Here is a 19,478-nt window from a genome sequence, read left to right on the forward strand (position 1 = left end):
ACATTTCTGTTGTCCGTTTCCAGGGAAGATCCAGGAAGTGATCCTGCAGGAGAACCTGGATAAGGAGGACGAGGTGCTGGTGTCTCTGGCAGGACTCAAACAGGTAACACACCTTACACAGGTAATACAGGTAACACACCTTACACAGGTAATACAGGTAACACACCTTACACAGGTAATACAGGTAACACACCTTACGCAGGACTCAAACAGGTAACACACCTTACACAGGTAATACAGGTAACACACCTTACACAGGTAATACAGGTAACATACCTTACACAGGACTCAAACAGGTAACACACCTTACACAGGTAATACAGGTAACACACCTTACACAGGACTCAAACAGGTAACACACCTTACACAGGACTCAAACAGGTAACACACCTTACACAGGACTCAAACAGGTAACACACCTTACACAGGACTCAAACAGGTAACACACCTTACACAGGACTCAAACAGGTAACACACCTTACATAGGACTCAAACAGGTAACACACCTTACACAGGACTCAAACAGGTAACACACCTTACACAGGTAATACAGGTAACACACCTTACACAGGACTCAAACAGGTAACACACCTTTCAAACAGGTAACACACCTTACACAGGTAATACAGGTAACACACCTTACACAGGTAATACAGGTAACATACCTTACACAGGACTCAAACAGGTAACACACCTTACACAGGACTCAAACAGGTAACACACCTTACACAGGACTCAAACAGGTAACACACCTTACATAGGACTCAAACAGGTAACACACCTTACACAGGACTCAAACAGGTAACACACCTTACACAGGACTCAAACAGGTAACACACCTTACACAGGACTCAAACAGGTAACACACCTTACACAGGACTCAAACAGGTAACACACCTTACACAGGACTCAAACAGGTAACACACCTTACATAGGACTCAAACAGGTAACACACCTTACACAGGACTCAAACAGGTAACACACCTTACACAGGTAATACAGGTAACATACCTTACACAGGACTCAAACAGGTAACACACCTTACACAGGTAATACAGGTAACACACCTTACACAGGACTCAAACAGGTAACACACCTTACACAGGACTCAAACAGGTAACACACCTTACACAGGACTCAAACAGGTAACACACCTTACACAGGACTCAAACAGGTAACACACCTTACACAGGACTCAAACAGGTAACACACCTTACACAGGACTCAAACAGGTAACACACCTTACACAGGACTCAAACAGGTAACACACCTTACATAGGACTCAAACAGGTAACACACCTTACACAGGACTCAAACAGGTAACACACCTTACACAGGTAATACAGGTAACACACCTTACACAGGACTCAAACAGGTAACACACCTTTCAAACAGGTAACACACCTTACACAGGTAATACAGGTAACACACCTTACACAGGTAATACAGGTAACATACCTTACACAGGACTCAAACAGGTAACACACCTTACACAGGACTCAAACAGGTAACACACCTTACACAGGACTCAAACAGGTAACACACCTTACACAGGACTCAAACAGGTAACACACCTTACATAGGACTCAAACAGGTAACACACCTTACACAGGACTCAAACAGGTAACACACCTTACATAGGACTCAAACAGGTAACACACCTTACACAGGTAATACAGGTAACACACCTTACACAGGTAATACAGGTAACATACCTTACACAGGACTCAAACAGGTAACACACCTTACACAGGTAATACAGGTAACACACCTTACACAGGACTCAAACAGGTAACACACCTTACACAGGACTCAAACAGGTAACACACCTTACATAGGACTCAAACAGGTAACACACCTTACACAGGACTCAAACAGGTAACACACCTTACACAGGTAATACAGGTAACACACCTTACACAGGACTCAAACAGGTAACACACCTTTCAAACAGGTAACACACCTTACACAGGTAATACAGGTAACGCACCTTACACAGGTAATACAGGTAACATACCTTACACAGGACTCAAACAGGTAACACACCTTACACAGGACTCAAACAGGTAACACACCTTACACAGGTAATACAGGTAACATACCTTACACAGGACTCAAACAGGTAACACACCTTACACAGGACTCAAACAGGTAACACACCTTACACAGGACTCAAACAGGTAACACACCTTACATAGGACTCAAACAGGTAACACACCTTACACAGGTAATACAGGTAACACACCTTACACAGGTAATACAGGTAACATACCTTACACAGGACTCAAACAGGTAACACACCTTACACAGGTAATACAGGTAACACACCTTACACAGGTAATACAGGTAACACACCTTACACAGGTAATACAGGTAACACACCTTACGCAGGACTCAAACAGGTAACACACCTTACACAGGTAATACAGGTAACACACCTTACACAGGTAATACAGGTAACATACCTTACACAGGACTCAAACAGGTAACACACCTTACACAGGTAATACAGGTAACACACCTTACACAGGACTCAAACAGGTAACACACCTTACACAGGACTCAAACAGGTAACACACCTTACATAGGACTCAAACAGGTAACACACCTTACACAGGACTCAAACAGGTAACACACCTTACACAGGTAATACAGGTAACACACCTTACACAGGACTCAAACAGGTAACACACCTTTCAAACAGGTAACACACCTTACACAGGTAACACACCTTACACAGGTAATACAGGTAACATACCTTACACAGGACTCAAACAGGTAACACACCTTACACAGGACTCAAACAGGTAACACACCTTACACAGGACTCAAACAGGTAACACACCTTACACAGGACTCAAACAGGTAACACACCTTACACAGGACTCAAACAGGTAACACACCTTACACAGGACTCAAACAGGTAACACACCTTACATAGGACTCAAACAGGTAACACACCTTACACAGGTAATACAGGTAACACACCTTACACAGGTAATACAGGTAACATACCTTACACAGGACTCAAACAGGTAACACACCTTACACAGGTAATACAGGTAACACACCTTACACAGGACTCAAACAGGTAACACACCTTACATAGGACTCAAACAGGTAACACACCTTACACAGGTAATACAGGTAACACACCTTACACAGGACTCAAACAGGTAACAACACACCTTACACAGGACTCAAACAGGTAACACACCTTACACAGGTAATACAGGTAACACACCTTACACAGGACTCAAACAGGTAACAACACACCTTACACAGGACTCAAACAGGTAACACACCATACACAGGACTCAAACAGGTAACACACCATACACAGGTAATACAGGTAACACACAGATAAAAATGAAACGGGTAACCACACACCACAGTAGGCTTGTCAGAGCGTCAGAATGAGTCTCTGACTGGGTCGTGATTCCCCAGATTAAAGACATCCTGAAGGGCTCCCTGCGCTTCAACCAGAGCCAGCTGGAGGCCGAGGAGAACGAGGAGATCACCATCGCCGACGACCACTACTGCTCGACCGCCCAGCAGGGCCTCGAACGCAACGGGCTCCAAGACGAGGCTGAGACAGACTGCCTGCAGCCCCTGCCCGACCCCCAGATAGCCCTGCCTGACCCCCAGGTAGCCCTGCCTGACCCCCAGGTAACACTGCCTGACCCCCAGGTAGCCCTGCCTGACCCCCAGGTAACACTGCCTGACCCCCAGGTAACACTGCCTGACCTCCAGGTAACACTGCCTGACCCCCAGGTAGCCCTGCCTGACCCCCAGGTAACACTGCCTGACCCCCAGGTAACACTGCCTGACCTCCAGGTAACACTGCCTGACCCCCAGGTAGCCCTGCCTGACCCCCAGGTAACACTGCCTGACCCCCAGATAGCCCTGCCTGACCCCCAGATAACACTGCCTGACCCCCAGATAACACTGCCTGACCCCCCAGATAGCCCTGCCTGACCCCCAGGTAATGTTACCTGACCCCCAGATAGCCCTGCCTGACCCCCAGATAGCCCTGCCTGACCCCCAGGTAACCGCCACAGTGTGGCAGGGTCCCAGTCATGTACCTTAACCACTACACTACTGGCCACCCTGTAATGTATGTGTATGTGTACTGTATAGTGGATGTCTTTTGTGTTGTGTATAGTGTGCAGTGTAGTATATTGTGTATAATATGTAGTATATAGTATGAGTTAGTTCTCTCATCCCTGCTCTCTAGGCAGTGTTGGCTGCTCTGGGTATATAATATGTAGTGTATAGTATGTAGTATTTAATGTGAAGTGTGTAGTATATAGTATGTAGTGTATAGTGTTCAGTGTGTAGTATGTAGTGTATAGTGTTCAGTGTGTAGTACATAGTGTATAGTGTGCAGTGTGTAGTACATAGTGTATAGTATGTAGTGTATAGTGTTCAGTGTGTAGTATGTAGTGTATAGTGTTCAGTGTATAGTACATAGCGTATAGTGTGCAGTGTGTAGTATATAGTGTATAGTATGCAGTATACACTGCAGTGTGTAGTATGTAGTGTATAGTATCCAGTATACACTGTGCAGTGTGTAGTATATAGTGTATAGTATGCAGTATACACTGTGCAGTGTGTAGTACATAGTGTGTAGTGTGCAGTGTGTAGTATATAGTGTATAGTGTTCAGTGTGTAGTACATAGTGTGTAGTGTGCAGTGTGTAGTATATAGTGTATAGTATGCAGTATACACTGTGCAGTGTGTAGTATATAGTGTGTAGTGTGCAGTGTGTTGTATATAGTGTGTTAGTGTGCAGTGTGTAGTATATAGTGTGTAGTGTGCAGTGTGTAGTACTTAGTGTGTAGTGTGCAGTGTGTAGTACATAGTGTGCAGTGTGTAGTATATAGTGTGTTAGTTGTCTCTCTGCTCTGCAGGTGCTGGGTGCGCTGGGCTCAGAAGGGCGGAGTTGGGATGACTACATCCTCGTCTCCCAGGACGACGACACCCCGCCCCAGCGGGAGGAGAACAGGGCGGGGCCACCGCAGGGGGGAGGGGCAGGGCGGGGCCGTGGGGCGGAGCAGGAGGGGCTGTTCCAGGACCCCCTGACAGGGGGCGTGGCCTCTGAGTCAGGGGGCGGGGCTCGGGGCTCCAGCCCAGAAGACGATGGCAAGGACTCAGACTTCACTATGGTCACGCCGGCTGACCTGTGAGCGCCCCCTGGTGGCCCCGTCCAGCAGCGCTGCTGTTTGCACAGAGTACTGAGAGGGACTCCGACTCCCAGCATCCCCCTGGGCCTCTCCTCCCAACCAATCACAGCCCTCCCCCAGTGCCACATTAGCATGCTGTGTCTGGCTCTCTGGCTGGGGGCGTGGCCTGAGGCTAAGTCCCGCCTCCATATTGCCTTAACCCTGCCCCCCCCCCACAGCCCCTATTGGCCATGAGTGCCTGGAGAAGTTCTTCACCCAGACTAATCTCAGTTTTCATCAAATCCCTCAAATCCCTTCTTCATCTTCTCTTTCTTTTTAGAGATTTTAAAACTGTTTATGATGGAACTGAACTGTTCGAAAGTGAAGAAAAACTAAAAAGATCAATTAAATTATGAATCGTAATAACTGTTTCTTTTTAAATGATTGCGAACATTTCCTTTTTTTTTTTTTTTTTTACCAAACATTTCATTTACAAGACTGTCCTGTTTTTTTGGGGGGTTTTTTAAGTTGAAGTTTTTTTAAGGTCCATTTCGTTTTCTGCAGTCGGTTCCAGTGGAATGGTGACCATGGTAACCACATGTATAGGTTGCATGTAGAAAAGAAAATGAGCCATGTAGAATAAAGACAGTGTAACTAACTGCACAGGGAGAAGGTGCTTGTTTGTCCTGACCCTCTGCTCTTTTAACATGGGTTTAAAGAATGGGGTTCTGGGGGCTCTTTCTAATCCAAACACTTAGACACGAACCGACTGCCAGACGACCGCTCTTACTGCCTGAGCCAATGAGACGACTGCTCTCACCACCTGAGCCAATGAGACGACCGCTCTCACCGCCTGAGCCAATGAGACGACCGCTCTCACCGCCTGAGCCAATGAGACGACCGCTCTCACCGCCTGAGCCAATGAGACGACCGCTCTTACTGCCTGAGCCAATGAGACGACTGCTCTCACCGCCTGAGCCAATGAGACGACCGCTCTTATCGCCTGAGCCAATGAGATGACTGCTCTTAAAGCCTGAGCCACTCAGGAGGTGTAGTCACACCCGTTTCTACGGTGTGTGTGAACAGAATTGGTCATGAGATACCGAGCAAATTCAATCAACATGACTATAACTTAAATGTTAATTTGCCCTCTTCACAATAATTTGGAATAATAATCGAGGGTGCCTGCTTAATTTTAAAATATTGCTTTTCTCAAGCTGGGATAATTGCCCTGTAGATATCTCTGCTTCTCCACTTATTGCCATGTGTCACTGTCTGTCCCTAATCCTCCTCATGCATTTTCCTTAAAGATCAATTTGTTGTAAACTGGCCTTCCTGCAATAGATTACGGGCAAATGAATGTTTAATAGGCTTTGCCTATATTCCAGTTCAGAACTGAATGAATTGCATCCATTGGGATCTTAACGATATTAGAAATAGGCAGGAACTCAACACATATTTGAACACTTTTTATTGTTTACCTTCTACCAAAAAAAGACAAAAGGTGATGATTACTTTTCCAACTAGGGTAATCGGTGGCTTGTTATTTTTGTGCTGGTCATGTAATAGACCGTTTTCCGTTATTAACTGCAAAATGCAAGTTCTCTGAAACGAATTTCACCCTGATTGGATAACTAGCAATATAGGCCTACTTCCTCTCTGACCCTTTCCCATGAAACCCTGACTGTTTCCATGGTCAATGAGCAGATTTCCCCATGCATTATAAATATATACGGCTTTATAAATATATACTCTGGGAATGTCACCTTTTCAACGTGACATGTATGATTGTATGATTTTATTTGACTTATTAGCCTGCTTTTAATTTCAGCCAATTTGGGTGGTTTGTGACACCTGTGTGTGTGTGTGTGTGTGTGTGTGTGTGTGTGTGTGTGTGTGAGTGTGAGTGTGAGTGTGAGTGTGAGTGTGAGTGTGTGTGTGTGTGTGTGAGTGTGAGTGTGAGTGTGAGTGTGTGTGTGTGTGAGTGTGAGTGTGTGTGTGAGTGTGAGTGTGAGTGTGAGTGTGAGTGTGAGTGTGAGTGTGAGTGTGAGTGTGAGTGTGAGTGTGTGAGTGTGAGTGTGAGTGTGAGTGTGAGTGTGAGTGTGAGTGTGAGTGTGAGTGTGAGTGTGAGTGTGAGTGTGAGTGTGAGTGTGTGTGTGTGTGTGAGTGTCCCCAAGTCCCCCTTTGATTTGGTGAAAATATGAATATGTGTATTATTGTTGTTGCATTCTGTACAATAACTGGGTGTCAGAGCAGGCTGATGTGTAAGAACTGGAGAACCGACTCCATGGACCCTGTGGGAGCAGCTCAGTGGTGCAGGAAGCCATGTTTGACTGTGAGGCTTTTTGCAGTGCTTTCTGAGGCTTAATAGGCTTAATACCTCTGGTAACTTCTGTCAGTCCCTGCTCCCCTGGTACCTGCCTCAGAAAAGTACCTACGTGGCCCTGGCTGAGGTATATGAAGCCTTTCGTGGCCACGTTGAACTTTGAACTCAAGCTTTAGGAACATTTTCCATCAGGACGTGTGGACACTGCTTCTGAAGCAATTCACAAGAAAAGTGCAGCCGCTATTCAGATGTTAGGTTCTGTGAATAAATGTAGGTTTTCGTTGGTCTAATTTTTAGCTCACCACCTCTTTCTGAAGGCGACATGTTGACAATCCGCGCGAGGGCGACATCTGCTGGTGGAAAAAGTAGCATTACATGTGTATTCACAGCTCGTTCATTTGAGTGAACAGACATTACATTACATTACATTATTGGCATTTGGCAGACGCTCTTATCCAGAGCGACGTACAACAAAGTGCATACCCATAACCAGGGATAAGTTCGCTGAAAGACCCTAGAGGTAAGTACAATTTCAACTGCTACCTGTACAACAAAGATAAGGACAAGAGGTTTGTTTTTTTTTTGTTTTTTTTTTTTTGGTTTTTTTTGGTTTTTTTTGAACAAACAAACCAAACAGAGCAAAAGTCACCAAAGTTAACTATCCAAACACTGCTTACCTAGCCAACTAAAAATACCGATACACAAAGCAAGTCACAGAGACAACAATTAAGGTTCACAGGGAGGTAGGGAGGGATGGGGAGAGGTGCTGCTTGAAGAGGTGCGTCTTCAGCTTGTGCTTGAAGGTGGGGAGAGATTCTATAGTTCTGACCTCAACGGGGAGTTCGTTCCACCACCGTGGAGCCAGAACAGACAGTAGTCGTGAGCGTGAGGTGGAGGTTCTGAGAGGGGGAGGTGCCAAGCGGCCTGTGGAGGCTGAACGAAGAGGTCTGGCAGGGGTGTAGGGTCTGATGATTTTTTGTAGATAAGCTGGGGAAGACCCCTTAACTGCTTGGAAGGCTAGCACCAATGTTTTGAATTTGATGCGAGCCATGACAGGCAGCCAGTGGAGGGAAGTAAGCAGGGGGGTGACGTGTGAGTATTTGGGAAGGTTGAAGACCAGACGAGCTGCTGCATTCTGGATAAGTTGGAGGGGTCTGATGGCGGACGCTGGGAGGCCAGCCAAGAGGGAATTGCAGTAGTCCAGGCGGGACAGAACCATCGCTTGGACCAGGAGCTGGGTCGAGTAGGGGGTGAGAAAGGGGCGGATTCTCCGTATGTTGTATAGGAAGAACCTGCAAGACCGGGTCACCGCCGCAATGTTCTCGGAAAGGGACAGTCTGCTGTCCATCACCACGCCGAGGTTCCTTGCACTGGGTGACGGCGTGAGTGTGGTATCCCCGAGAGAAATGGAGAGATCCAGATGGGGAGAGGTATTAGCAGGGATGAATATCATTTCAGTTTTACCTGGGTTGAGCTTTAGATGGTGGTTGTCCATCCAGCTCTGGATGTCCCTCAGACAGACAGACGAGAGATAACCTTCTATTTCGGTACAGGTTTAAAGAAAACATTTGAATTAACGTTTTACTAATATTTGATATTATAATCACTGTGGTTTCCGACCTTCCCTCCCACAAAGGATTCAAAGGATTGCCCGTTACTGGTCCGACCAGTACACGCATTAACTGCCAAATGGAACGTTGGTGATTTATGAATCTAGCCCTTTTCTGTGTGCAGTAATTGCAAGTCGCTCTTTATAACAGTGTCAACTAAGAGTGTCACATAACTGTAGCCTAATATGCAAATGTTAAAAATTCTGGTCTATTTCCTTCCAGAAAATTTGTAAAATTAAATTGTTTTCAGAGGCCTTTCCTTACAAGCATAGCCTACATGGGGATACTTTTAGAATAAATCGCATGGAGGCAAGATTTCACCTGTGTTTTTCAACAAAAAAAAAAGTTAAAATCGGTATTTCAAACACACGGCTAAATGTCCACAAGAGGCTATTAGTTTCTTCAGTCACGCTCTCTGTAACGCGCTCCCTGTCCCGCGCGTTATCCGACGTGCATCCCTCCGGAAACGTGCAGCCAGAGACAGCCCAGTTCAGCGCATAAATCATCTCCTCTGACTGGAACATTTCCGCTGATGACTTTGATGGATTATGCTTTCAGACGAACGGCTGGAAACGAGCCGGAATTTGCTCCAGTTAGGCCCGCGTTTCGCTGACGAAACACGCTACTGTTGTCTTTTGTTAAATGCCGCAAACCTCATCCGTTAACTGGCTAAGAGGGACACCATCGCAAGTAGAAATATCATGTCCTGATAACTGCGATATTTCCAAGCAGTCGTTATCTGCACCTGAGGAGATCTCAAGGGTGGGGGGAGTGATTCTATTCAGTATCGAAGCTGCTTGACTGGGACCTGGAAGGTTCAAGCCACAGAGTGGCGACAATACAGTCAGTGCAGCCGTTGGGCCCTTGAGCAAGGCCCTTAACCCTGCATTGCTTAGTCTAATCAACTATGAGTCACTTTGGATAAGAACATCAGCTAAATAACTATGATGTAGTGTATAGGGTGGGTGTGCTATAATTACACTGGAGAATGCCCTTGTACAAGAGTCTCATTCGACGGCCGACCCTCTTAAATGTCACACATGGCCATCTCCGTGGACTTGATAAGACTCTTAAAGCACAGTGAACAGGTGTTTAATCTGCAGTAATGAACTGCATCCTCATTTTCCATCCATCCATCCATCCATCCATCCATTATCTTAACCCGCTTATCCTGAACAGGGTCGCAGGGGGGCTGGAGCCTATCCCAGCATACATTGGGCGAAAGGCAGGAATACACCCTGGACAGGTCGCCAGTCCATCGCAGGGCACACACACCATTCACTCACACACTCATACACTCATACCTAGGGCAATTTAGACTCTCCAAACAGCCTAACCTGCATGTCTTTGGACTGTGGGAGGAAACCAGAGTACCCGGAGGAGACCCACGCAAACACGGGGAGAACATGCAAACTCCGCACAGAGAGGCCCCGGCCGACGGGGATTTGAACCCAGGACCTCCTTGCTGTGAGGCGGCAGTGCTACCCACTGCACCATCCGTGCCACCGCATCCTCATTTTCAGCACCCAAAACAATCCTCAGGCCACACAGGACCCCCCTGTGGGTGTTTTTCTATCGATGTGGAGCCTGATGGCCCAGGAACCCCAAAGGATGAGACGTGGCAGTCCAAGACAACTCTGAAGAAACTTCCTGATATTTCCACAGTGGCCAGGACCCTCTGAGCAGAGCATTCTGGCGCACAAAATGTACTGTTTGATCTAGCTTGCGACCACTATTTAACACCCACAGCGATATCTGCACATTCCATGGGCGCATAGGCCATAACCTCGCAGGATGACACCAGTCAGAGTTTTGTTTTTGTATGTATTTTCTATTTCTAAAGTAGGACCGGTTCGGTTTTGTTCTAATATCGCACATTAAAATATGTCTCATTGCACCGGTCCAGTCTTAAGGATGGAAAAGGAAATGGCTCAGCACGCGCCATCTTAAATGCCGCTTTTATTTCACCCAGCGTTCCATAATTAAAGGCACGGCCGCAAATGCCCGTGGTCTGAATTTAATCATAAGGAAACGGACTAGCTTTGTCTACGACTAGAAAGCAGACAAAACAAAGACGAATGCAAACAGTAAACAGTCAGGTTTTCCTAAACGAAGACGATTGATTCAGCATGTAGAGCAATTGTCATTGTTTCAGTGGAAAATATGAAGTTGCACTCAATCGTTCTTTCTAATGACGCGTACACTTGCGAAAACATTACGTTTTTTCTATTGACTTATTTTCTATTGACTTATTTTTCTAAGTCCTATTGATCCATTTCCGCACCAACTAGCTACTTTACAGAAGCATGCTTTTCGTTCATCAAAACCATGCCCAAGTCAAATGACTGCCACAGGGGTTTATAATAGTGACTGGGGTAATACGTCCGATAGATCTTTAAAGATCGTAGACTACAATTTATTCGTCAGGAGGTAGTCTGACTGAAGTCACGATTTTGTTTTTGGATTTTTTTTTTCGATCCAGGGTTCATACTCGGGACATTGGCGCTATATGGTAGGGGGTGGCAAAGTCGAAAATGTTCAGTTACCAAAATTGATGGTTCATTCGTGCGCTTAAATGAATTAAAAACAGAATGATAAGTTAATATAGCATATCAGAACAGTGTAACTGTTATCTTCACATTTAAAACACCGACGCCAGTTCAAACTATGTAACCGGGAACCCCCCATTTTGGATCTAGGTTGGGTTTTTCCAATTAGTCTGAAAAGGCCGCAGCAGGGAGCGTTTCGGATCCTAGAGCCGGGCGCAGCCTCAAGCGTTTCCCGCGGGAAGAGTTTTATGTGTGGCAGAGAGAGATTAATTTATTCAACTATTTTTAACTGTTTTAGAATGGTGAGTCCCCAATATGTTCATACGCGGTATAAGACTCGAAGTACGAAGGGTTAGTTGGTAGTAATGGGTATATGTTGGCAGTTTAACTAACTTAACTAAGGTTTTGCTAGCTAATTGGGTCAAATGGCGATTTGTCTCCCTCGGTGGCGAATTTTGCTTTGCTCGTTTCACCTTTTTGGAAAATTTCATAATTTTAACTTTCGGTGGGCAAACTACATTTGTTCTGCTTGTATGCCGCTCGGCATTACTAAAGATTATTATTGAGTTGTATAACGATTATGTAGTTGAACCCCTCCCCCACCTCACAGGTGGAAAAGGGAATATCTGGCTGCTTTGCTCGGCTAGTTGTCGGACGGCTAGCACACTGGCTAGCGGGATAAGCTTGCTGGAAAGCTACAGCACCGTGTACTGTAGTTAGCTAGCTGACACATTCTCATAACTGGCTAATGGCCTTCCGTGGCCTCAGAGTTGGAAACGAGTCGGCCAAAAGTTTCCCGGTTTATCTCGGTTATGTTTCTGGACGTTTATGGAACACCCAAACTTGATTAAAGGTTAAATTCGGAGTTAACCTGGGTGGTATTTAGCATTATCTTTAAAAGGCGAGCTCGCCGTGCGTCGTGTATTCATGGTTTTGATATGGCTAACAATGTCCACATTTACCCTTTGGCTCTAGGTAGCTAATGCAGACTTAACTTGGGTGGATAATATAGTAATTAAATTAAATTAAATTAATTTTTTTGCTAACTCGGCACATGTAGTTATTTAGCTGGTAGCTCGCTTCGTTGACCTTCGTGTATTCATTATTCTAAGAATCTTGCTATTTAAGTTTAATGAGCATGTGGCAGTGTTGTTTTTTTGGGGGGGGTTTTAAGTCACTTCTTTCTGATGTAGGAGATCCAGAAGCAAAAGAACGGATGTCAAATGCCGAATGCATTGAAACTGTCGAATGGATTCATTTTACCCGAAGGCAAAATGACGCCGAACACACTCTTCGTCGGTGGCTTCGACATGAAGGTGAGGTTGTGTTTTTTTTTTTGTTTTTTTTTTCATATCGCGGTGTGATCGGCCAGGTAACCCGGTTTCGGTGCAGGTAAGATTTCACTGCGTGTCGCTTTCCATCTTACAGGTGGACGAGAACGAAATCAAGGACTTCTTTGCCGCCTACGGCGCGGTGAAGGAGGTGAAGATCATCACGTACCGCGGCGGAATATGCAAAGGGTCCGTCTCCCCATAAGTCTTTAAAAGGCCGTCATATTTAAAACCAATTTCAGACTATATTGAATGTTGCATATTTCCATTCTGGTAGCCATTTGTGTGTGGTAGAGGAGCCGTTAATCCGACCCCCCTCCCTTCCAGATATGGATTTGTGTCTTTCAATGAAGACGTGGACATTCAGACGATCATTGAAGTGAGTAGGCCCCTCCCTGCCGGTTTTGGTCATTTAAACGGTGGAAATGGCGGGGCTTTGATATGATTCCAAAGGGAGAGAAATTACCCCGAGAATTGTCTGTGTGAAATGCAGCGGTTGTGTGATTTGATGGAGGGCTCATTGTCATAACGGATTGACCTCTGACCTTTCAACAGCAACAGCTGAGTTTTAAAGGGCGGAAGCTGAAGCTGGGCCCCGCCATTATGAAGGAGCGCAGTGCGCGTGAGTCTCTCTGTCTCTCTGTCTCTCTGTCTCTCTCTGTCTCTCTCTGTCTCTGTCTGTCTGTGTCTCTGTCTCTGTCTCTGTCTGTCTCTGTCTCTCTCTGTCTCTCTCTGTCTCTCTCTGTCTCTCTCTGTCTCTCTCTGTCTCTGTCTGCCTCTTCTCTCCAGAAGGACACGGATACAGCAGATCACTGAATGTTGGTGTGTGTTTGACCCCCCCCCAGGCTCGATCCAGTCCCAGCTGGTTGGCCCCTCCCCCTGGGGGGGCCCCACCCAGTACATGTACTGCAGCTGCTGCACCCCCCCAGCAGGGGCCCCCCAGCCCTCCACCCTGCTCAACGGAGGAGTGCAGTACATACAGGTACCTGTCTGCTCCCCCTGCTGGCCAGCTCTGGGAGATCATTACATGTAGTGCTGTTCCAGACACTCAAATCTCTGTTTTCAGTTGGACTGTTTGTTAATAATGTGTCGTCCCCCCCCCCCACAGCCTTACTCCTACTCCAGCCTCCCCAGTGTCTTCATCCCCCAGGTGCCCATGAGCTACTCTCAAGCAGCGTACACCTACCAGGTGAGCCCCCCGCTCCTGTAGCAGGTGAGCCCCCCACTCCTGTAGCAGGTGAGCCCCCCACTCCTGTAGCAGGTGAGCCCCCCACTCCTGTACCAGGTGAGCCCCCCGCTCCTGTAGCAGGTGAGCCCTGCTGCTCCTGTAGCAGGTGAGCCCCCCGCTCCTGTAGCAGGTGAGCCCCCCGCTCCTGTAGCAGGTGAGCCCTGCTGCTCCTGTAGCAGGTGAGCCCCCCGCTCCTGTAGCAGGTGAGCCCCCCGCTCCTGTAGCAGGTGAGCCCTGCTGCTCCTGTAGCAGGTGAGCCCTGCTGCTCCTGTAGCAGGTGAGCCCTGCTGCTCCTGTAGCAGGTGAGCCCTGCTGCTCCTGTAGCAGGTGAGCCCTGCTGCTCCTGTAGCAGGTGAGCCCTGCCGCTCCTGCTGCCCGCAGGAACGTTTGAATGTTGTGCGCACATCTGGTAAACTCTGCTTAGACCTTTGAGTATCTCTCTCTCTCTTTCTCTCTCTCTCTCTCTCTCTCTCTCTCTCTCTCTCTCTCTCAGTACGCGTCCCCTCATTGGTCAGGAGAACAGAGGACAAGACTTGTGAATCAGGTCAGGTGACCCCTCCCTGTGACATCACTCCCCTGGGGGGTGGGGTTTGTGGTGTCTCTGCGTGCTGCTGCCACTAGAGGGCTTTGTTAGCTGAGGGGCTCAGACGTCTGTCTGGTTAAGCTGACTGACCTGTGGTTAAGCTGACTGACTCTCTCTGGTTTGTAGAACTTTGTGGACTGTGGGGTGCAGACACTGCTGACTCTCCTGTAGCTGCCTGTGAGTAGAGCGACCTTACCTCACCCACCTGCACACACACACACACACACGTACACACACTCACACACCCCACCTGCGCACACGCACGCACACACATACACACACACACCCCACCTACACACACACACACCCCACCTGCACGCGCACACACACACACACACACGCACACACACACTCACACACACACACCCCACCTGCGCACACGCACGCACGCACACACATACACACATACACACACACACACCCCACCTACACACACACACACACACACACACCCCACCTACACACACACGCACACACACACACCCCACCTACACACACACGCACACACACACACCCCACCTACACACGCACACACACACCACCCTCCTCCTACACTGCACTTATTATCATTTTGCACGATACTACCGAATGAATGTCTAATTGTGTGTTTTTGTTTCTGCGTGTGCATGCGACTTTTGTTTGCATTGTGTGTCGTACAGTAAGCGATGGCTCCAGAATTAACCTCCTGCAGCAAAGCTGAGACTTTTAAAATGAGACCTTCCAGGATGTTCCTCGCTGAACGTTTTAAAGCCATGGGCAGGAAGTGGGGTGACGGGGTCACAGGAAGTGTCCCTGATCTCCACAGGAAGTGCCTTGAACTACACAGGAAGTGCCTTGAACTACACAGGAAGTGCCCCTGAACTACACTTGGAACCCTGCACCTCTGCTGGTCCGACTCTTTTAAAAAGCGCTTGATGTTAAACCGTCTGGGGGAAAATAATAATAATAATTTAAAAAACACCTGGTTTGTTTTCTTCTCCTCCACTTTGGGGGTTCTTTTCCTTTTGATTAATTTCCCCGTGCCAAAGACTTTTTAAAGAAGGCTCACCTGTGGTATTTATTTTGATTATATTTTGTGATCATTTTTAATGTCTTTCATGTGTGTGAGGGTCCTGGGCTCTGTTTGTACATGAGTTAGCCACCAGTGCGAAGCTTTTGGTGTGTGTTTGCGTGGTTCTGTAGGTTTTTTTTGGGGTTTTTTTTTGTTGATTAATTGGTAATCCAGTCTAAGTTTTACCCAAGAAGAGATCAGATGTGTGAATGATGTCGGCTACTTTACCGAGGTGTTTGTTTTTCTTGGGTTCTGTCCTGATCTGGTGGGTAAATGCTGCTGGTGACTTTCCAAAGGGGGTTTGGTGCGCTAATTATATTTCTCTTATCACTGAAATTCCATTAATTTGGTGGCATATTTATTTTCTGAAGATACAGGAAGACCTCGGTCTCTTCTGGAGCATAAGTCACGTTAGTTCCCACCGTTGTTTTGGGTTTTTGTTTGTGTGCCTCCGACAGATTATGAGCCTCTGTGTCCAAATTAGCGATCACCGCACCCTCACCGCTGGAGCTGTCCCCCTTCTCCTGCCTGAGGCGAGAGCACTCACTACGTTTACTACGTTTACTACGTTTACTATGTTTACTACGTTTCACTTGTTCTCACACAAAAAAAGAAAAAAAAAGTTTGCTTTACACCTTCTGTTCCTTTAGAAAGGTTTTATTTGGGTTTGTTCACGTTTTGAAGTTGCACTTGAAAGTTGTTCACTTATCAGAGTTGTACAGTTCAATTGGGGACTTTGGGTTTTTGTATTTATTTTTTGTTGAAAAGCCTGCTTTGTTAAAGTTGGAAGTTAAGCTGTTGATGCAGCCTTAGTGTTTCCTGGCAGAAGGCCTCTGCTTGCGGTGTCCGTGCTCTTGGCCAATGGGGTGGTGAGGGTGTCCGTGCTCTTGGCCAATGGGGTGGTGAGGGTGTCCGTGCTCTTGGCCAATGGGGTGGTGAGGGTGTGTGTGCGCAGTGTCGCACTACAGAGATCCTGGCCACGATACTCTCTTAAAACCCGCATCAAATCAATTCTCCTTTTGCTCAATGTACATGTTCTTCTGCTGTGATTGCCTGCAAATCATTTTCTCAAACCAGAATCCCGCCCCCTTCCCTGGGCTTTGTGGGAGTTTGAGTCCCTGCCGGGATCGGTTGGTTTGCCAAGGCTGGAGGTTTCACACGGCCTTCAGAGCAGAATGTTACGGTTGGGTTTTTGTGGTTTTTGCGGTTTGGTAGTTTTTGTTGCGGTGTTGCCGGGGAATATCAGGTTTGTTTCTGGTGTTTTTGTTTTGTATCTTTTTGTTGAATAATAAAAATAAAGTTTGTTTGCACAGCTGCTACCTTTCGTTTGAGACTGGTTTTTTGACGTCTTCGTTTCTGGGGTTACGGGGGCGGGGGGGTTCTGTACTAAACCGGTTTCACCTCCAGATGCACGTTTGTCCTGCTTCTTGGGGCTGGGGATTTCCCCTGAATATTTCCGGGGGTCACCTTTGCTTTTATTGCTGAAGATTCTCTCCATGGTCAGAGCAATGGCTCTTGTGTTTTTGCTCCCAGAGACCTTCTGTCTTTAAAGGTAAAGGAGGTGACAGTGTCCTGCCTTTTATCAGGGATCATCACACCCAAATCCAGCCCTGGGTAATTAACTGAGTGATTGGTGCTGCTGATTAGCCACACCTGACTCCCAGGTAAAGGGAGGGTGAACACACCTGACTCCCAGGTAAAGGGAGTGTGAACACACCTGACTCCCAGGTAAAGGGAGGGTGGGACACCAGCAGTTCTCAGCCCTTGAGGACTGATTTGATAATCTCTACCTTATATAGTTTAGCTCTGGGAAGTGGTTGTTGAGGTAGTCAAGCTTCCAGCTTACATAACATTCTTCACAAAATAATGGCAGTGTGGAGTCTAATTAGAGAATTCTGTGAAAGAAACCGGTGTCATTGTTATTCAGGAAGAAGGGAAGCAATTGTTTCACACATTGTTATAAAATATATTTCCTTCTGAATTGCTAAATTGGCCATTCCAAACGTTGTTCGGAGGAACGTTATTTGATTAAAAAGTTGATTGGAGAGGGGAAAACGTATAAAGAAGTGCGGCGAATTATAGGATGCTCAGCTAAAATGATCTCAATGCTGTAAAATGGCAACAAAAACCTGAAACAAGCGAAAGAAAACATGCTACTACTGTTAAAACGGATCGAAGAATAGTCAGAATGGCCAATGTTCAGCCATTCATCAGCTCCAGAAAGATCAAAGATGATCTGCAATTACCTGTAAGTGCTGTTACAGTCAGAAGACGTTTGATTGAAGCTGAGCTATCAGCAAGAAGCCCCTGTAAAGCACCATTATTAAAAAAAGGGCATTTGCAGAATCTGTTTAAATTAGCCAAGGAACGTATCGATTGGCCCAAAGAGAAATGGCATAACATTCTGATGACTGATGAGAGTAAAACTGTTATTTTTGGGTCTCGTGGTCGTCGACAGTATGTCAGACGACCCTCAGGTACTGAATTCAAGCCTCAGTACACTGAAGACAGTGAAGCATGGTGGCACAAAAATAGTATGGAGATGTTTTTCATGCTACAGTGTTGGGTTTGTATACCAGGGATCATGGATCAGTTTGAATACATCAGAATACTTGAAGACATTATTAAGCGAGCAACATCTTGGTTCCAGACAAAAAGGATTGAGGTAATGGAGTGGCCAGCTCAGGGGTGACATTAAAAATGCAGTTTCTGAAGCAAAACCCAAAAATTCACAGAAACTGGAATGTAGTTTGTTCATCCTGGGCTGCCGACGGCCTGCTCCTGCCAGTTCTTTGGCTGCTGGATGATATCAAGGCCTCAAAACAGAATATTAATTTCCTCATTATTGTTCATGGATAAGGACTTCTTTGTTGAAGTATTTCATTGAAAGCCCTTTCTCTCCATCCGCTCCTCTCCAAACTCGCATCTGGTGTGACTGGGGCATCTGCCAGAGCTCGATCCTGTATACAATCTGGGTTTAGATGCTGTATATATTCTGGGTGTTCATGCGGTATATATTCTGGGTGTTGATGCGGTGTATATTCTGGGTGTTGATGCAGTGTATATTCTGGGTGTTGATGCAGTATATATTCTGGGTGTTGATGCGGTATATATTCCGGGTGTTGATGCGGTATATATTCTGGGTTTAGATGTGTGAACCTGCTTATCTACACTACCAGAAAGTGCGCTCCGTACAACACCTGTCACTGGGCAGTGGGCGGTGCCCTACAGTTACAAAAAAATCATACCCCAAGCCATAGGTTTAATCATTGATTTGTACCTTTTTTTGCTTGTAAAATGTGCTTATTAGCACTCAAACAATATTATTATAACTTTCAGAGTACCAGTTTGTTTCTTATACATTCAGTGTACATTTATTTTTGAGAATGCAAGAGCAGTTTATGAGAATTCTAGTGTCTGCTTGTGGTTGATGTGATTGTGTGGATTATTAAGGGATTAAGTTATATTAGTGTGTTTGTGTGGATTGTCTGGATTGTTAAGGGATTAGATTATAATTAGGGTGCGTTTGTGTGGATTTTGTTGATTAAGGGATTAGGTTTTATTAGTGTGTTTGTGTGGATTGTGTTGATTGTTCTGGGATTAGGTAATATTAGGTTGTGTTTGTGTTGATTGTT

General features: G+C 46.2%; 2 protein-coding genes across 4 annotated transcripts in view; both read left to right on the forward strand.

Annotated features, from left to right (window-relative positions):
- Positions 1–5,824, forward strand: part of tbc1d5 (TBC1 domain family, member 5) — a 53,817-nt gene extending 47,993 nt beyond the window's left edge. The window contains 3 exon segments of the mRNA XM_061254633.1: positions 24–103; positions 3,448–3,669; positions 4,914–5,824. Coding sequence (XP_061110617.1) covers positions 24–103; positions 3,448–3,669; positions 4,914–5,189 — 578 coding nt within the window. The 3' untranslated portion in view covers positions 5,190–5,824.
- A 5,647-nt stretch (positions 5,825–11,471) lies between these two features.
- dazl (deleted in azoospermia-like) lies at positions 11,472–17,162 on the forward strand. 3 transcript variants are annotated; one of them, XM_061254654.1, is made up of 10 exons: positions 11,472–11,613; positions 12,844–12,966; positions 13,079–13,170; positions 13,309–13,360; positions 13,537–13,603; positions 13,827–13,963; positions 14,090–14,170; positions 14,703–14,753; positions 14,919–14,969; positions 15,452–17,162. In XM_061254654.1, exons 1-9 carry the CDS (start codon positions 11,611–11,613, stop codon positions 14,961–14,963), a joined length of 651 nt encoding a protein of 216 aa, XP_061110638.1. In that variant the 5' UTR covers positions 11,472–11,610; the 3' UTR covers positions 14,964–14,969; positions 15,452–17,162. The 3 variants fall into 3 exon arrangements, with proteins under 3 accessions (XP_061110638.1, XP_061110637.1, XP_061110639.1); XM_061254653.1 differs by lacking the exon at positions 11,472–11,613 and adding an exon at positions 11,825–11,952; XM_061254655.1 differs by lacking the exon at positions 11,472–11,613 and adding an exon at positions 11,979–12,001.
- Positions 17,163–19,478: the final 2,316 nt, after the last annotated feature.

The sequence above is a fragment of the Conger conger genome, chromosome 9 (genome assembly GCF_963514075.1).
Source record: "Conger conger chromosome 9, fConCon1.1, whole genome shotgun sequence".
Taxonomy (NCBI): Eukaryota; Metazoa; Chordata; class Actinopteri; order Anguilliformes; family Congridae; genus Conger; species Conger conger.

Bases quoted from the DNA above. Each gene is read 5' to 3' on its own strand.
- dazl (XM_061254653.1), top strand. From the start codon at position 11,899: ATGTGTGGCAGAGAGAGATTAATTTATTCAACTATTTTTAACTGTTTT. The intron at 12,967-13,078 runs GTGAGGTTGTGT...TCCATCTTACAG, and splicing joins TCGGTGGCTTCGACATGAAG to GTGGACGAGAACGAAATCAA. The intron at 13,964-14,089 runs GTACCTGTCTGC...CCCCCCCCACAG, and splicing joins GAGGAGTGCAGTACATACAG to CCTTACTCCTACTCCAGCCT.